At 38.2% G+C, this 18,146-nt stretch overlaps 1 protein-coding gene and 1 long non-coding RNA gene across 3 annotated transcripts in view; one reads left to right on the plus strand and one right to left on the minus strand.

Moving 5' to 3' along the window:
• Nucleotides 1-2,904: 2,904 nt before the first annotated feature.
• LOC110202922 (uncharacterized) lies at nucleotides 2,905-16,384 on the plus strand. 2 transcript variants are annotated; one of them, XR_002322814.2, is made up of 4 exons: nucleotides 2,905-3,001; nucleotides 5,940-5,993; nucleotides 6,069-6,149; nucleotides 16,293-16,384. It is a non-coding gene; the product is annotated as an uncharacterized LOC110202922 (long non-coding RNA). The 2 variants fall into 2 exon arrangements; XR_002322815.2 differs by lacking the exon at nucleotides 16,293-16,384 and adding an exon at nucleotides 9,206-9,481.
• Nucleotides 14,546-18,146, minus strand: part of LOC110202921 (uncharacterized) — a 28,824-nt gene continuing 25,223 nt past the window's right edge. The window contains 2 exon segments of the mRNA XM_078149315.1: nucleotides 14,546-16,166; nucleotides 16,168-16,559. Coding sequence (XP_078005441.1) covers nucleotides 14,655-16,166; nucleotides 16,168-16,559 — 1,904 coding nt within the window. The 3' untranslated portion in view covers nucleotides 14,546-14,654.

Raw genomic sequence — 18,146 nt, forward strand, 5'->3', positions numbered from 1 at the left:
ATTATGTAATCTGTTAAGCATAGTAGTAGTTTATGTCTCTGTGGACAGAACTTCATGAGCTCCATGTATTTGGCTAGTTTATCTGATTCAAGTTTTATTTATGCAGTTGCTATGAAAGTACTGCATGGTAAAGCTATTAGAAAAGTAAAACTAAACAGAAGAAAACAAACTAATTTATAACAGTAAGTTTTACAAATATTAGTGAACTTCTACTACCATATAACACAAGTCCAGAATGCAAAAAATGTGCATTCTTCTACTTTATGTACCTTTTGGAGAAACCACTATATGTCACATGTTACTGAGTTCCTATAGTTCATTCTGTATTTCTTACAGAATATAATCATTTTCTTAGAACATCTTAGTCCTTTGGTGATAAATATCCTCAGTAATTTCTAGGAACCAACTCTGAGGAACACATTTTTATAGAAATTACCTATAAATGTTCAACAGCAAGTTAGATTTTTGTGAAAGTTACACAAAGAATGTCCCTTTGCAGTGTGCCTGTAGGTAGCTACCACCTTAAGATTTTTTTTTCCTGGACCAATTTAATGGAGTTTTTATCACAAGAGAGTTCAGTAAAAATATTTTTATAATACTTTACTTGGATTTTACTTTCTAAATATATACCTTCTAATATCATTTAAATAGTATCATATGTGTTTCTGTTCTTATAAATTTAAAAAGTATATGTGGTTTTGGGTTTAGAGTTGTTTAAAATGAGCTACACGTTGTTGATTTTGTAGCTAAGAACATGCTCGTGTAAAATTGATGACTTGAAGTTATAATTCTTACATCCAATAGCATGGGAAAATTGAAGTATTCAAATTACCTTTGATACGTAATAGATGACACTTTCTTGTGAGAGAATGATCTAGTATCAAGAGACAAGAAATCTTTAACCCAAATGATTTGAATTATTTTGCTTAAGGTAATATAGGAAATCTGGCAAAGCCAAGATTCATCCTTTCTGGGATCTTCACTGAACTTTTTAGGTTCAAAAATTCAGTTTTGTCTATTCACCAGGGAGTGAGTAGGCTCTGGTGATCAAGTCACACAACCCAAAACCACATTAGACTGACTTATAAACCTGAAGGCCAATTTGTTATGCTTCTTTTATTTTGTGGGTTTTCGATCCCCTCAATGAAAGTACTGTTTCCATTGGTACAACACAACACATGCACACCTTTATTCTTTGGGATGCTCTCCCTTGTTCTCTCTCTCAGTCCTCCACATAGGGCTCATCCAGTGTGGTTGGAATCTTCCTCTTGATCTATTGACCTGATGTGTATCCCAGAGGAGCTCATGAGCTAGCTGTCCAACCATCCTTATCTAACCATTACCCTCACTTCATTACTGGCCAACTTTGTTTCTAGTGAGATATATACACATTTATACCTGTCCAGAATTAGTACAGTTCTTCACATAGGTCACTCTCTCTTAATGGATATTTCCACTCATTAGCTCAAGTGAAAGGTAAAGTTTGGGTGAGCAAAAGAATGATGAAAAGTCTATTTCCATCAAGTTATGATAGCTTGAGAGGCAGACAATATGTCCTAGTGGATAGAAAGCTAGCCTTGATACCAGGGAGATTCGAGTTCAAGTCCCATCTCTGACATACTGGCTGTCTGACATTGAACTGTGTAACCAGGGGTGCACCCCGGAGTGAGGCAGTTTCTTCATCGGGGAGTTCCCTGTATCAGTGAGATCACAGATCCATTCCTTATCCCCATCTCTTTGGTAGCTAAGTGAATTGCCTAGCTCCACTGTGAGGACATTCTGTCTGAAGAACTTTTAGTGACTTGTAATCAGAACAGTGAGCATTTGCTAAGCTCCAGGAAAGCCCTCCTTCCTTTTCTCTCCACCTTTCCCAATCTTACCCATTCTTCAAAGCCCAGATCAAGGCATCCTTTCTCCAAGAAGCCTTTGCCAACCCATTAAGCCTATAAGGATTTCTGTCTGCCCTCTGAGTTCCTTCCTATATAGCTTTTATACTTAGAATCATAATTTTGTACTCAACTGTATATTTTTTCGTATTCTCTAATTGTTTATGTGTGTTTGACTTGTTGGCCCAGCTAGGTTCTACATTCCTTGAGCATAAAGACCACATATTATACTTGATAGCTGCTCTTATAGCACCTAGAATTTCTTTCTAACAAGAACTCTGTGTGCTGTTACTTCAGGCAGTGGTTTATTAACAGGTATTTATTGGTAGCAGAGAAGAGCAAGGAAGGTGAGAGATGAAATCTCACTGGCATACCAGATAGTTTCAATGATCATTTTGTGGGTTGAATAAAATTAAGGAAGAGTAATTTGGGGAAATGATTTGCAGTTATTATTTCCACAATCTATAATCCTAATCCCTCTTAAAACGTCAATGCCATGATTTCTAGCATTAGGTAGGTAAGAATGGATAGAGTACTGGATCTTCCTGACTTCAAATCTGGCCTCAGACACTTACTAGCTATGTGATCCTGGGCAAGTCACTTCATCCTGTTTGCCTCAGTTTCCTTATCTGTAAAATGAGCTGGAGTAGGAAATGGCAAACCACTTCAGTATCTTTGCCAAAAAAAAAAAAAACCCAAGTGGGGTCACAAAGGATAAGACCTGACTGAAATGACTGCACAACAGTGACAACAACATAGTATAATAGAAAGTGTAGCGTGAGAGTTAGGAGACCTCAGGTCTGATCTTGGCTTTGCCATTTGCAGACTGGTCACGTGGCCTCTGGGCCTCTTGGACTCTTCAGTATGTAAGATAAGAATAATAGTGCATATACAGCCTACTTCACAAGGTTGTTGTGAGCATTAAATGAAATAATATGTGTGAAAATGCTGTGTTAACTATACTTCTGTGTAAATTCAGGATATTATAAGCATCTTAATCAGATATAGTCATAGTTGGCAGTTTTATGTACTTTGTTTTAATGATTGACAAGTATTTTTAACCCTTTCCAGACAGATATGTACCTTGGAAGATCTGTGGAAGAAAATATCTAAGTGTATGTCATATCTTTAATAACATATTACAAATATAACACATTCTAGATTTAAATGTTTTTAATGCTACTATCAAGGCAAAAAGTTTAAGTTGTAATGGTATTTTTCATAGCAAAAAAAGATTCTTGTTTTTAAATTTCCTGGCAAAAACCTAGCACTTTATTTTTCATAGAATTCCAGAGTCAAAGAAGATTTCAGTGCTCAGTCTAACCCAGTCCCAAAAGGACTCCCTACTATATCATTCAAAGATAGCCATCTAGTCTTTGTTTGGAGATCTCCAAGGCATGAAAACCCATTACCTCCCCAGGCATTCTTTTGGATACTTCTAATATTATTAGCAAGGTTTTGTGGGGGTTTTCCTGAAGGTAGATTTAAATTTGCCACTTTACAGCTTATACACATTGATCCTGGTTCTACTCTCTGGGACCAAAGAGAACAAATCTAATCACTGTTCTACCTGCTTTAAGAGCACTGTCACGTGCCCAGAGTCTTCTCTTGTCCAGGCTTCACATCCCCAGTTTCTTAAACCAATTCTTATGTGGACCGCAGACAATTACAGACAATTCAACAACACATGTTAGAGCAAGTCACTGAGAAGTTAGCCCTGATCACCCTACTGCATAATGATGATGATGATGGTGATAACAATAACAACAAGAAGCAGTTGTTAACAGCTCACTGTCAACATGGAAGGAAGCCTGCGTGGCGTACACTGGGGATTTATGCTTTGTCCCATGATCTTTAATGCGTTTACTTTTTTTTTTTACATCTTCATATGAAGGCGTAGATGGCATGCTTATCATATCTGCAGACAACATAAAGACAGGAGGGATAGTTAGAGTATTGGATAACAGACTCAGGTTCCAAAAAGATCCTGACAGGTTGGAGCACTGACCTGTAAGAATGACAGTCTCTAATTCTAGCAATTCTCATAGCCTTCGATTTTGACACTTCAAGAGGGATGTGTATATACGTGTGTGTGTGTGTGTGCGTGCGCGTGCACACATATATTTATGTATACATACATGTGCTATTTTACGTATGGATAGATAGATACTGTTCAGAGTATTACAATAATTATATAGAAAGAGAGAATCAGGTATTGAGCACACAGTCTCTAGTGGGAAGTGCTGAAAATGTAAAGACAAAAGGGATATAATCTGTAGGTACTGTATATAAAATGCTTTGCCAAATTATGGGCATTTGAAAGGAATGGTTCTTATTCATTGCACTCTTGAGCAGCTGGTTGCAACACTGAAGTTTATTCTGATATTAGAAGTTGCATAGTAAAAGCTCTTTGCCTGCACATGTATATAATCATTAGTTACACCAGGAGTTTGCATTCTATTAGGGAACCAGTATGTACATATATGACATATAGAAAACAAAACTAAGGTCACTGGGGAGGAGGGAGCTGCAGTAGCAGGAAAGGCTTCGTGCCGTAAGGTGACACTCGAGCTAAATCGTGAAGGAAGCAAGGCGTTGTAAGTCAAGTGAGAAGAGAGTGGACACCAGGCATGAACGCATCTATAGGAAAAGAGATGAAAGATGGAGGGACATATGTGGAATAGTAAGAAGGCCAATTTGGTTAGAAAATAGAGTGAAAGGAGGGTAGTAATGTGCAAAAAGACTGGAAAGGTCAGTTGGCTATAATATGAAAGGTTTCTAATGTGTTCTAGAAGAAGAAAGGGAAAAGAGGAAAGGAAAGAGGTAGAAGAAGTAGAGAAAGGAGGAAGAGGAGAGAGAGGGAGGAGGAGATGATGATGATGATGATGGAGATGATATAAAAGATCTAACTCAATATCATCCCAACCTAAAACATGGAACTTAGGACTCCTCCTTTTGGGGGTGAATCCCTACTCTTTTTTTTTTCTTTTGGCTAGGCAGTGGGGTTAAGTGACTTGCCCAGGGTCACACAGCTAGTATGTGTTATGGTCTGAGGCCAGATTTGAACTCAGGTCCTCCTGAATCCAGGGCTGGTGCTCTATCCACTGCAGCATCTAGCTGCCCCGAATCCCTAGTCTTTGGAGATCTTAACACCACTTCGTAAAGATCAGGGGTACTCATGTCAAATGTGGCCAACATCAGATGCCAATAACTTTTAGCATTCCATTTCTTTCCTTTATCAGAACCACAGAGTGTCAGAACAAGTCTGCTTCCCATGATAGCCCTGCAGAATGTTCAGAAAGCTACCATGCCCTGCCTCTCCCTGCCCCTACCCCTACAGACATTTCCTTCCATTTATCCTCCTTGGTATGGTCTACAGTCTTCTTACCATCTTGTCACCTTCTTCTGGACCTGTTCCAGGCTCAGTGGTTTTCTTTCCTATGGTATAGTGTCCAGGACATTGTACAGCATCCTAGATCTCTAACATCTGCTACCACTCGCCCTTCCCCTTCTTTTTTATGTTACATCTTCTTAATACAACCTAAAATCACACTGGTTTTGTTTTTTTGTTCTTTTGTGTTTTGTTTTGGCAGCTATTCACACTCTTGATCCTTTTGGAGTTTGCATTTTACTAAAACCCTCATATATATTTTTTGTGGAAACTTTTACTGAGTCACTTCTCTTCAATCCCACACTTGCAAAGTGAATTTTTAAAATTCAGTTATCTGAGCCATTTTGAGTTTAAGTAAATATATTTATTTCAAGGGAAAAGTATAATTTCGGAAACCATACATGCAATGATAATTAATTCCTGTGAAGATGATAACCAGTACAGATTTTGTAAATTGATACAAAAGCAAATGACACTTTCTTCCTAAAGATGGTATAGTATTGTATCTGTTTAAAAAGATATGCCTTTATTGAGGAAAGATAGAGTAAAATTTGTACTTTGCCATTTGAAATTGATGAATTTTATTCACATCATGTATTTTTCAATTTCTCCTTATCCCTTTTTGCTTGTTTCATTTTGTTTTGCTTTGATTCTTTGACTAGGCTGAAGAGTTAAAACCTGGATATTCCAAGTACAACTATGTATATTTGGCAAAGGTAACTAAAAATGATTTTAAGAAAGTTTTGAAATTTTGTGTTTTTAGGGCATTAATTCAGTTTCTTTTCTTTCAGTGCTACAAAGATCTTGGACAAAAACAAAATGCTTTGATGTACTGTGATTCTGCTTTGCTAATTAGTTCTAATAATAAAAAGGTAAGTATAGATCACAGTGACTGATTCAAATCTATTCTCATTTACTCTTTTCTCCTTATGAGAGAGATTCAGAGGGGAAGAGAGAGAAAAACAGAAATGTTGAACTATGTATTTCTTAAAATACACAATGTAGCTTAAAATGTAATTAGCTTAAGAGCATTTTGATCTTAATTTGACTCAGAGACATCTTGACTTTGGTTTTCTCCATTCTGCTAAATACCCAGGACCAAGTGTGTTTATGGGTCAAGCTAACTGTAAGGCAGCAGTGCACAGTATTTTATACCCACTTGGGGCTAGGCGGCGGGGAACAGAATGATCAAGATAGAGAAGGAAGGAGCAAGCTGCTTAGAGTCAGAGAGCTAGTAAGAACAGGGATAGGAAGCCACAGAGAGACAGACCAGATTTTGGAAATGGTTAGGATACAAAAGCAGCCTACTCCCTGCAGGTCCCCGTTCTCTGTAGGAGACACCCTGGCCAAAGTCGGTAGGAGAGAGATGAGCAGGCCTGCCAGGGAGCACAGCTGACTGCTCCCCCCACTGCCTCTTCTCTAGCTCTTCCTGTTCCTCCCCAACCTTTCAGGACCTGCCCCTATTACAAAGAGGCTCCGTTAGCTGATAATTGACCAAAAAGTGTGTCCTAGGATATTATAGCTGAAAGATCCACTGGGTCATCTAGTCCAGCCCCCAGTTCTGGAGGTAAGGGGACTAAGTTTCAGAGAGGTGAAATGATTTCACCACTGCCACCCAGCTAGTATGTCACAAAACTAGGACTCAAACACAGATTTTCCAACTGGAATCCATTGCTTTTTCTGCTGGGTCCCACTGTTTCCTGTGTTGGAAGTGACATAGTTTTGACAGCATTCAGTGATTGACTCACAGCGTACCAAATAACTTTAGGGAGTGTAGACTGTTAGTATCTCAGTCTATGTCTTAGCCTTCTCTTTATATCAGGGGAGCAAGAACGAATTGGTATTGTCTTCTTGCTCCCTTATGACCACAGCCAAGCCTTCTCTGAGCCACAGCCTAGTCCCTTTTTTAGCCCAGTCCCTTCTTCTGATGAGGCATAAACAGAACAGGGCCACTGCTGCTTTCTATTTTTTTAATTGTTCTCTCATAATTCCCAGGTCCTATGTCAGAAATGTTACATGGGTTAGAAATCTGGGGTCAAAGCTGGAGTTAGTAGCTGTTGGATTATTTTTCATACATAAAAACCTTCCCATAAAAAATTAGCCCTTAAAAACCTGTGACGACGACCAGGCAGCTGAAAGAGGCCAGACCCACCTTCAGACTGTTAACACAAGGGGTGAACAGCACGGGCAGAACACTCTGCATTCTGGGTAAAGACTGGATCTCTTTAAAAACTGTCTCTGGTTCTGAGAATCTGAGTAACTTTGGGCAAGGCACCAAACTCTCTAAAATGAAGAGCCAGGACCAGAGAGGCTCTTTCAGATCTAGATCCTCTACACTTACCCTCCATTGCAGAAAACAAGACAGCCGCAAGTAATGCTAGCTTAGAAAGCAGTGACATTAGCAATACATTATAGAAGAGGACCTGCATCCAAGCCCTGCCTCTGACCCATACTAACTGGGTGACCAGGATCAAGTCATACCCTCCGGTACCTATAGGCAACTTTCTAAGATTATAAGTTACAGGCGTGTTTCTGATTTCCACCCGTGGGGGTAGGGAGACACTTTCAAAAGAATGACACAAGATTATTAATAGTAATCTGTTACTAACAGATTAATAACAGCAAGTTATTAACAGTTGTTAATAACTATTAATTAGTATTAACAGTATTAACAGACTGAACACAACTGTTCAGTTGTGTCTGATTCTCTGTGACCCCATTTTGAGGGTTTCTTGGCAGATATTCTGGAATGGTTTGCCATTTACTTTTCCAGCTCATTTTACAGATGAGGAAATTGAGGCAAACAGGGTTAAGTGGCTTGCCCAGGGTCACACAGCTAGTAAGTGTCTGAGGCCAGATTTGAGTCTTCTTGAAGCCAGGCCAGTGCTCTATCCATTTTACCACCTCACTGCCTTTATTAGCAATATCAACTCACAAAATAGTGAAAAGCAGTTTAAAGAGAAAATAAGCCACAGGGAATTTAATGTACAATCCAGCTAGGTCAGATCATCCCTAGAATATTTTTAGGTTAAAATAGGACAATAATATATATTCTCATCAGCAGTTATAATGGAACTAGTGTATTTGGGCTTGATTAACATAGAAGGCAGCTAGTTAGCACAGAGGACGAAGCACTGGGCCTGAAGTCAGGAAGACCTGAGTGCAAATCCATCCCCAGACACTTACTAGATTCGTGTCCCTGGGCAAGTCACTTAACCTCTGTCTGCCTCAGTTCTTCCTATGCAAAATGCGAATACTCATAGCACCTACCTCTCAGGGTTGTTGTAAAAGTTGAATGAGGTAATATACACAAAATGTTTTGAAAAGCTTGAAGTGTTAATATAAATATTAGCCTTTAGTATTAATACCAAAAATATTTTGTGAGAATGTGGCAATAATACTTCAAAGGATGACTTGGCAAGAAGAAGTGGACTGGACTAGGCTGCCAGATCCTGTTCTATTTTCTCTAATTGACTATTCCTTTTTATATCAGGTAGTCCTCCCTTTGAGGCTCTAAGCCCATGTCCCAGCCTTGCTCAGACATGCCCCTCCTGAGGTTCTAACCATTCCCGCCCCGCTCCTCCCCTCCATGGGAGTTAGGGTACTGAGACACAGGACTGCTCTTAAAGAAGCCATATTCTCTAAATGTTTACTCCTTCCTCCCACATCAGCTCCCTGACAGTTTGTTACAACGCTCCCGTCTCCCCCCCTCCCCATCTGTTGATTTATATAATGACCAAGGATTCCCTTTTTGCTGAGGAACTGGACAATGAGGAAGAGAAAACCTGTAAATTTCTTGCAATTATCTTACTTCTCTTAGCTGTCTGCCGGTTCCTGCATAATATTAAATTGTTGTAACCAATATTATCCTTCTGGGCCCCTATTTCCCCCAATTCTTCCACCACCATACTCTTCCTTTCTTTTCCAGCTTTGGGGCCGATCTGATTAACAAGCCTTAATCAATCTGGGAGCAGGGTGTCCCCTAAAAATTGATGCCCAAAGCTACAGCCAAAATGAGCCATTCAGGACCAGGGTGCTTGTGGACTGTATGTAGAAGATAATGCTCATGAGAGTGGATGACCTGGCCCGCTTATCTTCAGTTACTTTTTTAAAGGATTACCTTGTGGCTTACTTTTTTCATTTTCTTCTTTCTGTCGTCGTTGATTTTGCTGCATTTGGGGGCACTTTTCTGATTATTCAAGGTGGTGAGGAGAGAGGTACATCTTTGGTTAACTCCCACTTGAATATATATACTCAAAATACATATTTTGTTTCTGTGATTTGTTTTTTCACACAATCATTCAGGACACCATTATTTAGTCTACATATGAGTACATATCTATTCCATGTGTTCTTCGTATCAATTCTTTATTATTATTATAATCTAGTAAGAGATCTACTTAGTATTTTTGCCTTTCCCCATCTATTTATAATTTCTTCATGTCCTGGTCCATACTCAATTTTTATGAAGAAAGCATGCGATGCTAAGACTTTTGCATGTTCTTTAATATTCTTACTCATCAGACATCATCTTTGAAATCTAAATTTCCCAATAGTGGGTTATTTTCTTTTTATCTTTTTGTTAGGTTAATCTGGCACTACAACTTCATTATCATCTATGCCTTTCTGCAATTCAGTTAGTTTCATCTTTAAGAACTTAGACACTTGTTAGACACTCCATATACTTAATATCATAGTTTTGTCATATATAGTGCCTTTAAGCATTATGTAGTTTGACATTGTCAGTTTTTACCGTTATCATACCAGAAATCATGATTTCAATCCCCCCTCCCCTTTTTTGGAATTAGCCTGAAGCATATTATATTTAATTTTTTTTTTTGGTGTGTTTCAAAATATTTAGGAAATTATTGGGTTTTGTTCTTATCCATTCCTCCACTCCTTTTTCCTGGGGGAGGGGGAATAGGATTTAAGCCATTCACATCTAATGTTATAAGTGTTAGATTTGTGTTTTTCTACCTTTAACTCAGGTGAATGGGAGGGTGGGGTGGGGAGAGTTTTACAACCTTTTCTGCTCTTAAGTCAGCACTTGGTCTCCTTGATTAGTTTTGTTTGTTAATCTGACCAATCTCCTGCCACAGACTTACCCATCTCCTCCCTTCTCCAGTACTGTGCCCAGTCCCAAGTTCCTGAATTTGGTTTTATTTCTTCTTTTCCTTCTTCCCTTTCCCAGCTTGGATGAGACTACAGTTTAGAATGTTCTCTGATATGAACCTTCTGGGACCTCTGAATTTGTCATCCACCTTATTCCCTTCCTATTCGAGGATATTCTGAAAGGGAATCTGATTCTACATACGGGCTTTATAATCAACTCTCATAAGAGATAAGGCTTCTGGAAAACAACAACCTTGCTCCCACTTTAGTCCAATTCATTTATTAGTGCTATTGTAGATTTTAGCCACTCTGTTCTTCTCCATTCCTTTTTAGTTTATTTTGTTTTTCTGAAAAGCATCCCTTTGCAAAGTCTGACTCCCAGAAATGCTGCTTTATGAAGGCAGCTTTGTGGTATGGTAGAAGTTGCTCTATATCTCTTTTCATAGGATATCTCATTCTCTTCTTAAACCTTTACAGACTAGCTTCCAATCTCATTGAACCTAAATTGTTCTCCCTGAAGTTACTAATGATCTCTTAATTGCCAATCAAATGGCCTTTCCTCAATCCTCATTCTTCCTGATCTCTCTGCAGCCCTTGGCACTGTTGATCCCCCTCTGCTCCCAGATACTCTCTAGGTTTTTGGAGTGCTACTGTCTCCTGGTTCTCCTAATTATTTGCCCCTTTCTCCTAGCGATCTTTTCCTACTCCACCACAGGCCCCGAGACAGGGGGAAAGGCTGAAGAAATCCCCTTTTCTTTCCAAGGTAATGCTGAGGATGCCTATATCACTTTGGTTCCCTCCCCTCTCTTCATTCTCATTTTCCCCTTGCCCCACCCCCATTCCCACCGCACTCTGATTTATTTATGAGGAAAAGTGGGTTTTAGTCCAAATAATACAAATCCTTCTTCCTTCTCTCCTGCTAATTCCTTAACCCCTTTGGTCATTAGCCTCTTAGATCCTTTTGCAGCTAGGTTTCTCTCCCTGACCCCCAACTAAGCAGAGATTTAAAAATAGCCTTCTTTCCCTAGAAGCCATTGAACAATGATTTTGTTACTTTCTGTTTTCTGTATTTATTTACTTTCCTCAGTTTTCTCTTGATGAAATTATTTGCTTGTCAATCATTTACTGTATAACATTTATATATGTAGTTCTATTATTTTCTAGATTGTTTGCTCCTTTCCCCTTGTTTCAATGCATTGAATGTCTATCTGCCTAGAGGCTGGCCTTATTACACCCAACTTTTCTCTCCTAGCCTCCCTGCTTACCATCCCTTTTCATCTGTTCCAAATATATTTTTATCAGGACTCATTAACTTGTTTGATTCCTTTCTCCATATAATGAATGCTCCTTGCTTTTGTCTGCATAACCAGATCTACCAACTTGAGTTAAGTGCTAGGGGATAGAATCCAGGTGGATATCTGTCTTGAAGAAACTCCATGGAAAGAGGACTATAGCTGAGCTTATACCACCCTCTTTTACACACCACACAAGTCCCTTCCCCTCTGATTGGCTTTGTATTTCTGAGTCTCTCCACCGTCTAGAGTAACCCAATTTCTCTGCCACTGAGGCTGGATGAGATCTGAGTGAACTTTCAGGGGACAGAAGAGATGCCACCATATCCCACACAGGAAATTCAGGCCTAATGAGATGATCACCCCAGGAGCAAGAGGGGCTCAGTGCTTTGAGGGGAAGTGGGTTCATCAATCTTCTGACGTCATTTTAGAAGCCTTTACGTTGTAGGAAAGAGTTTCCTTCCCACTCTTTTTGTGGTAACTGAAATTGCTTTCTGAGACATATTTGTAATGGGGGTGAGGGTTCAAGGTATGCTAATATATAGATTTCTCACTCTTGCAATTTTTGTAGAAACTCTCCTAGCTGCTGGTCTCTACCCCATCTACAGAACCTTCTGGATTTTGGAGGGACCTCGACCTAAGGGGCCTTTTGTTCCGATGAAACAGAAAGCAATCTTGGTTAGTCCAAAAACTTTTAGTCTCCAAACTTAAGGCAAGACCGTGACCTTCTCCCATCAAACTATGGGATCACTTTCTCTACTGGTGGAGGCAATAACCCTCAAGACATCCTGTAGTAGGGGCAGGTATTCTTAGCCTAGAACTCAAAATGAGGCTGAGGAATTCAACACATACTCTTCAGGGCCACAGCTGCAAAGCAAAAATTCTGAATCTTTGAGTAGGAAGGGGGTAATTGAGTTCTTTAACACCATTTCCTACCAGGGGAAAACTCCAATCCAATCCAATGTAATCCAATTTCCAGGCCCAGTAGACTTACCATAGGATCATTGATTTAAGAGCTGGAAAGGACCTTAGAGGTCCAACTACCCCATTTTTTTTAGTTTTAAATATTTTATTTTCCCCCCAATTACATGTAAAAACAATTTTTATACTCTCTTTAAAAAAGTTCTGACCAACTACCCCATTTTAAAGATGAGAAAACTGAGGCCCAGACAGGTTAAATGATTGGCTCAGGGTCACACAGCTAGTGCCTGAGGTAGGATTTGAACCTAGGTCTTCTTTGTTATAAATCCAGCACTCTATTTACTACACCACGTTGCCTCTCTTATACGACAGAAGTTTTACTGCTTAACTGCGGGCTGTCACCGTTGGGATGCCTACTGTACTGCCCTTCAGTATCTTGATAAGGTGTAGATTTCCTTGAGATGTTAGCTTCCATGGCCATTCAAGAACTGGTCAGTGAACTTTCATACTAAGATCAAAACCAGATCTCCTCATAAGAGTGACCTGGAGTTCTTTGAGTTGCTACATTTCCCCCCTTGGATCAGGAAGCAAATTTGTTTTAAAGTCCATTTGTTATTTTCTCTACTTCCAATCCTTAAGTTCCAAAACAGCATTTGAACCAGGTAATTTTAAAAGTCCTTTCCTTTTTATGATGATATTCCAGACTCAGAAGTACAACATGTGTAAATCTGATGCAGATAAGCCTAAGGGTATTAATTTACATTTCATAAGAACTTTCATAAGATAGTTCCCATATTAAATATCATCTGGAGGTGGGAGAATCATCCTAGGACATTTATCTACCATCTTTTATTCCTCTGCTCTAAAAAGTTATAAAAGTTCAACTATTTTGCTAATTAATATTTTGGTACATTTTCCTAAAACCATTTAAAAAACAGACTTGTATTTTATTAACAGTACTTCAAATTTTGCACTTTTGCAACTGAACTGCCACCTGATCGGTAGCTAATGTAACAAAAAAAGAGGGACATAAAGGAAGATGTGCCTTTTTTTCTTCTCAAAGCAACAATTTAATTGATGATAAAACTTGACATCTTGACTCTCCAATATTTAACAGATGATAAAACTTTATGAAGCATTCCTTCAATTATATGCATGGTTAATCTCCAGCATGAAAATTCTGATGAGGAGTGGACTCCAAAGATTTTACCAGGGTCATTATGCTTCATAAGGGATGAGCTCATTCTGAGGGCATTTCCACATTCATTACATTTATGAACATCCTCACCAGTATGAATTATCCAATATTCTACAAGTTTTTCTAGATTGAAAGCTTCCCCAAATACATTATAATCAAAAGATTTCTAGCCAATATGAATTTTCTTACATGTATCAAAGCTTTTATATCAGCCTGAAAGATGTACAACATTCATTACATTCAAAGAATCTCTCCAGTATGAATCAACTTCTGGTGCTTTGGGTTTCTACTCTAGGTGAAAGCATTCCTACATTTATTTCACTGGAAGGATTTCTCTTCAGTGTGAGTTCTTTGATGACTAATACAGGTTGCACTATTGCTAAGGACCTTATGAAATTTATTACATTCAAAGAGTTTTTCTCCAGTATGAATATCCTTGAGCAGTTACTAGTTGGCATACTGGATAGAGCATAAAACTTAAGCGTCAAGGAGCCCTAACCTGATGCTATTTGGGCAGCTGCTTAATATTTCGGAGTGTCGGGAAACTCTAAGACAAGATTATACATGAGTTGTGATCTCTATCGGTAGATGGAGTTCCCACACTGTTGAAATCACAAATCTTGGTTATAATGATGAATGAGTCCACTTATGTCCTTCAGTTTTCTACTCAAATTGAAAAATTTCTCACATTTTTTAATCATGAAAACTTTTCTCTCCAGTATGAATTCTCTGATGTGTAATAAAGTTGTTTTTTTTTCCCCCTGCTGAAGGCTTTCCCAATTTCCTAATATTGAAATGGTCTACAGTAGAAATTCTCAATTTTTTAAAGCAATGAGTTATTTCTGAAAGTTTTCTCACATTTGTTTATATTCAAAGGGGTTCTCTCTACTATGAATTTTATCATATGCAACAAAGTTTGGACTATAAACACTCCCTCTTTCATTCCATTCAAAAAGCTTCATCCCAGCATGAGTTTTTTTATGTTCTTTCAGGTTTCCACTCCATTTGAAAGCTTTCTCACATTCATCACACTGAAATGGCTTCTCTTCAGTATGAATTTTCTTATGTCCTTTGAGGTTTTCACTACGGGTAAAAGCTTTTCCACATTCCTCACACTGAAAAGGTTTCTCTCCAGTATGAATTCTCTTATGTTTATTAAGATCTCCTCTCTGGCTGAAAGATTTCTGACATTCATTACAATGAAAGGGTTTCTCTCGAATATGAGAGAATATCTGATGTCGAGCTAAGCTCTGGTTATTGGTGAAGGCTTTTTCACATTCATTACAACCAAAAGGAGTTTCACCTGTATGTATTCTCTTATGGGTATTAAGGCTTCCCTTCCGGCCAAAGGCCTTCCCACAATCATTGCATATATAGGGCTTTTCGCCAGTATGAATTCTCTGATGTTGCACAAGGAATGAGCAGTATCGGAAGCCTTTTCCACATTCACTACATTCAAAGTGTTTCTCTCCAGTATGAGCAATCTTATGTGCATTAAGGCCTCCCTTCTGGCTAAAGGCTTTGTCACACTGATTACATTTATAAGGTTTCTCTCCAGTGTGAATTCTCTGATGTCGCATAAGGGACGAACGGTGTCTGAAGGCTCTCCCACATGCATTACATTGAAAGCGTTTCTCTCCAGTATGAGTTATTTTATGTGTATTAAGGATTCCCTTCTGGTTGAAGGCTTTTCCACATTCATTACATATAAAGGGTTTCTCACCAGTATGAATTCTCTGATGTTGCATAAGAGAAGAACTGTACCTGAAGCCTTTCCCACATTCATAACATTTAAAAGGTTTCTCTCCAGTATTATTATTAATTACCCTACGTTTAGGAAGGTAAGGGGTGTTGCTGAAGGTTTTACCAAATGTATTCAATACATATGGTTTCTCTTGAGAATGAATTCGTTGATGTCGAGTTAGGTGTCTATTACTGCTGAAGACTTTCTCACACTCATTACATTCAAAAGGTTTCTCACCTGTATGAATTCTCTTATGTGTTTTAAGGTTTCCCTTCTGGCTGAAGGCTTTTCCACATTCATTACATATATAGGGTTTCTCTCCAGTGTGAATTCTTTGATGCACAATAAGGCGTGAATTATTACTGAAAGCTTTCTCACATGCATTACACGGAAAGAGTTTGTCTTCAGTATGAAACATCTTGTGTGTATCAAGGTTTTCTTTCTGGCTGAAGGCCTTCCCACATTCATCACATACAAAGAGTTTCCCCCCAGCATGACTTCTCTGATGTAGGGTGAGGTTTAAAATGCTACTAAAAGTTCTGCCACATTCATTACATTTAAGAGGTCTTCCTCGAGTATGTGTTCTATAGTAATGAAGGAGGTTTGACTGATAATTGAAGGGGTTTCCTGTACTTACTATATTTACAAAGTTTCTTTCCTAATTCAATTCTATTATATTTAATTAGGTCTGAAAATTGTTTGAAACTCTCTCCAAGTGTATCGTATTTATGGAGACTTTCTCCTCTAGGAAAACTCAGTTGTGGAATGAGGAAAGACCCGAGAATGAGCTTTCTCCCAAATATATTATAGTCATGAGTGACTGGTACCTGCCTCGGCTGTCTCTCTGGGTTTCCCTTTTGTCTCTCTAACCTGACATCATGATCCCAAGCTTCTCCCAAACTGGAATTCCAGGGGCCCTCCTCTGTGAGTCTCTCATTGGATGACGCTCCCAAAGAAATATACTGCTTTGGAATGGATTCTTTAATTTCATATCCTGTCTTCTGAATAAGGGAATCTGAAAGAAATAGAAAAGCGTCAGTTTGTACTGTTGCCTGTGCTGGGAGAAAGAAAAGTGATTTTATACTAAGTTCTAGATTTTGCCTTCTTATTCAAAGCGAATGACGGTTAGTCTAGGAAAAGTGAAGCACTGAAGGAAGTGAGGGAGGAGAGAGTAAAAGAGCACCTAGCTGCCCAGAATTTAACGAATTACATTCTAGGATATGGAAAAACTTTATAGATTTCATCAGATTACCAATATTGGGAATTCTTGGGAAAACGTGTCAATATTCAGAAAGAGGAAATATACTAATTCTGAGAAATAAAGATAAGCTTGAAGAGAATCTCCATCAGAATTCAAGAACCTATTATGAAAGAGATTATTTATAAACACAAACACCCTTATGAACAATGTAGAATGATACCTCACTTGTGTGGGAAAAATTTGATGTTATAAAGAGGCAGACAAAGATCTTTTATTCATTGAAAATTAGAGAACTGTGAATGTAAAGAAATATAGCTTCGAGGATACCAAAGAGATAATGGATTACTTTGGAGAAGTTATAGTTGCAAGGGGCTATGGTATCTCAGCTCATATATATTTATGTACATGTTCTATGACTAAAGATGATAAACTTTTTTTTTAAGTCACAAAAACATTTGAACAGTGAGGTGTGATTTAAAATGAGCTACAGATTTCATAGGGAAATTTAGAGAGTTTGAGACTTTTTAAAGGAAACATGAGTCACTGAGAATCAAGAAGTTCTCATTTAAGCCACCAAAGTACTTAAGAACAGGATATAGGAACCTGCAAAGAACTTGACACAGAAGCCTGAGAAGAAGTGACAGGGGTGAGAACTGCTGATCTTTTCTGTCACCTGTAGCTTGAAGAGGAAAGGTTTTGTTTCGTTTTTTGTTTTCGTTTTTTTAAATCTGCTTTGGTATTCTGGTGAGCTGGCTAGGTTTATCTCTCTAGCTTAAAAGAATCAACTTGTGCTCTGTTGCTGTGAGTGCTATTTAACAAAGCAGCATCTAGGTGAATGAATAATTGGGGTGGTCTATATATCCAAAAGATAGCTATTTTCATGATCTTTGCAGTTCTCTGGTTTAAAGAGAACTGTTATTCATATTAAGTAAAACTTTTGGAAAATGGGAAGACCTCTAAGAAATCATGCAGAGCAAAGTGAGCACCACTAGAATACACACAATTTACAGTAAGAAAAACAAGTTCGAAAGACTTTAGAATTTTGATCAATGCAACAAATAAATATGAGTCAAGAAAATTCAAGATAGAAACATGCTACTTACCTCCCGTAAGGGAGGCGATGAATTTAAAATGAAAACAAAGACACAGATTTTGGGTATAACTAATGTGGGGATTAGTTTTGTTGGACAATGTGTATTTATGATGAGGGTTTTGTTTTAAGTTTTTATAAAAAGTTCAATAGTGGAACAGTGGGAGGGACTGATTAAAAATGCAAATATAAAAATAAATGCTTTTTACAAAAAGTAACATTTTTTAAACACTTTTTTGATGGTAAGTGTCAATTAAAAGAATCTGTAAAAGCTATATTTGAGTAGAGAAGAGAGGATTTTCCCAGCTGAA

The sequence above is a fragment of the Phascolarctos cinereus genome, unplaced genomic scaffold, assembly GCF_003287225.1.
Source record: "Phascolarctos cinereus isolate Bilbo 61053 unplaced genomic scaffold, phaCin_HiC Scaffold_2;HRSCAF=192, whole genome shotgun sequence".
In the NCBI taxonomy this organism is placed as follows: Eukaryota; Metazoa; Chordata; class Mammalia; order Diprotodontia; family Phascolarctidae; genus Phascolarctos; species Phascolarctos cinereus.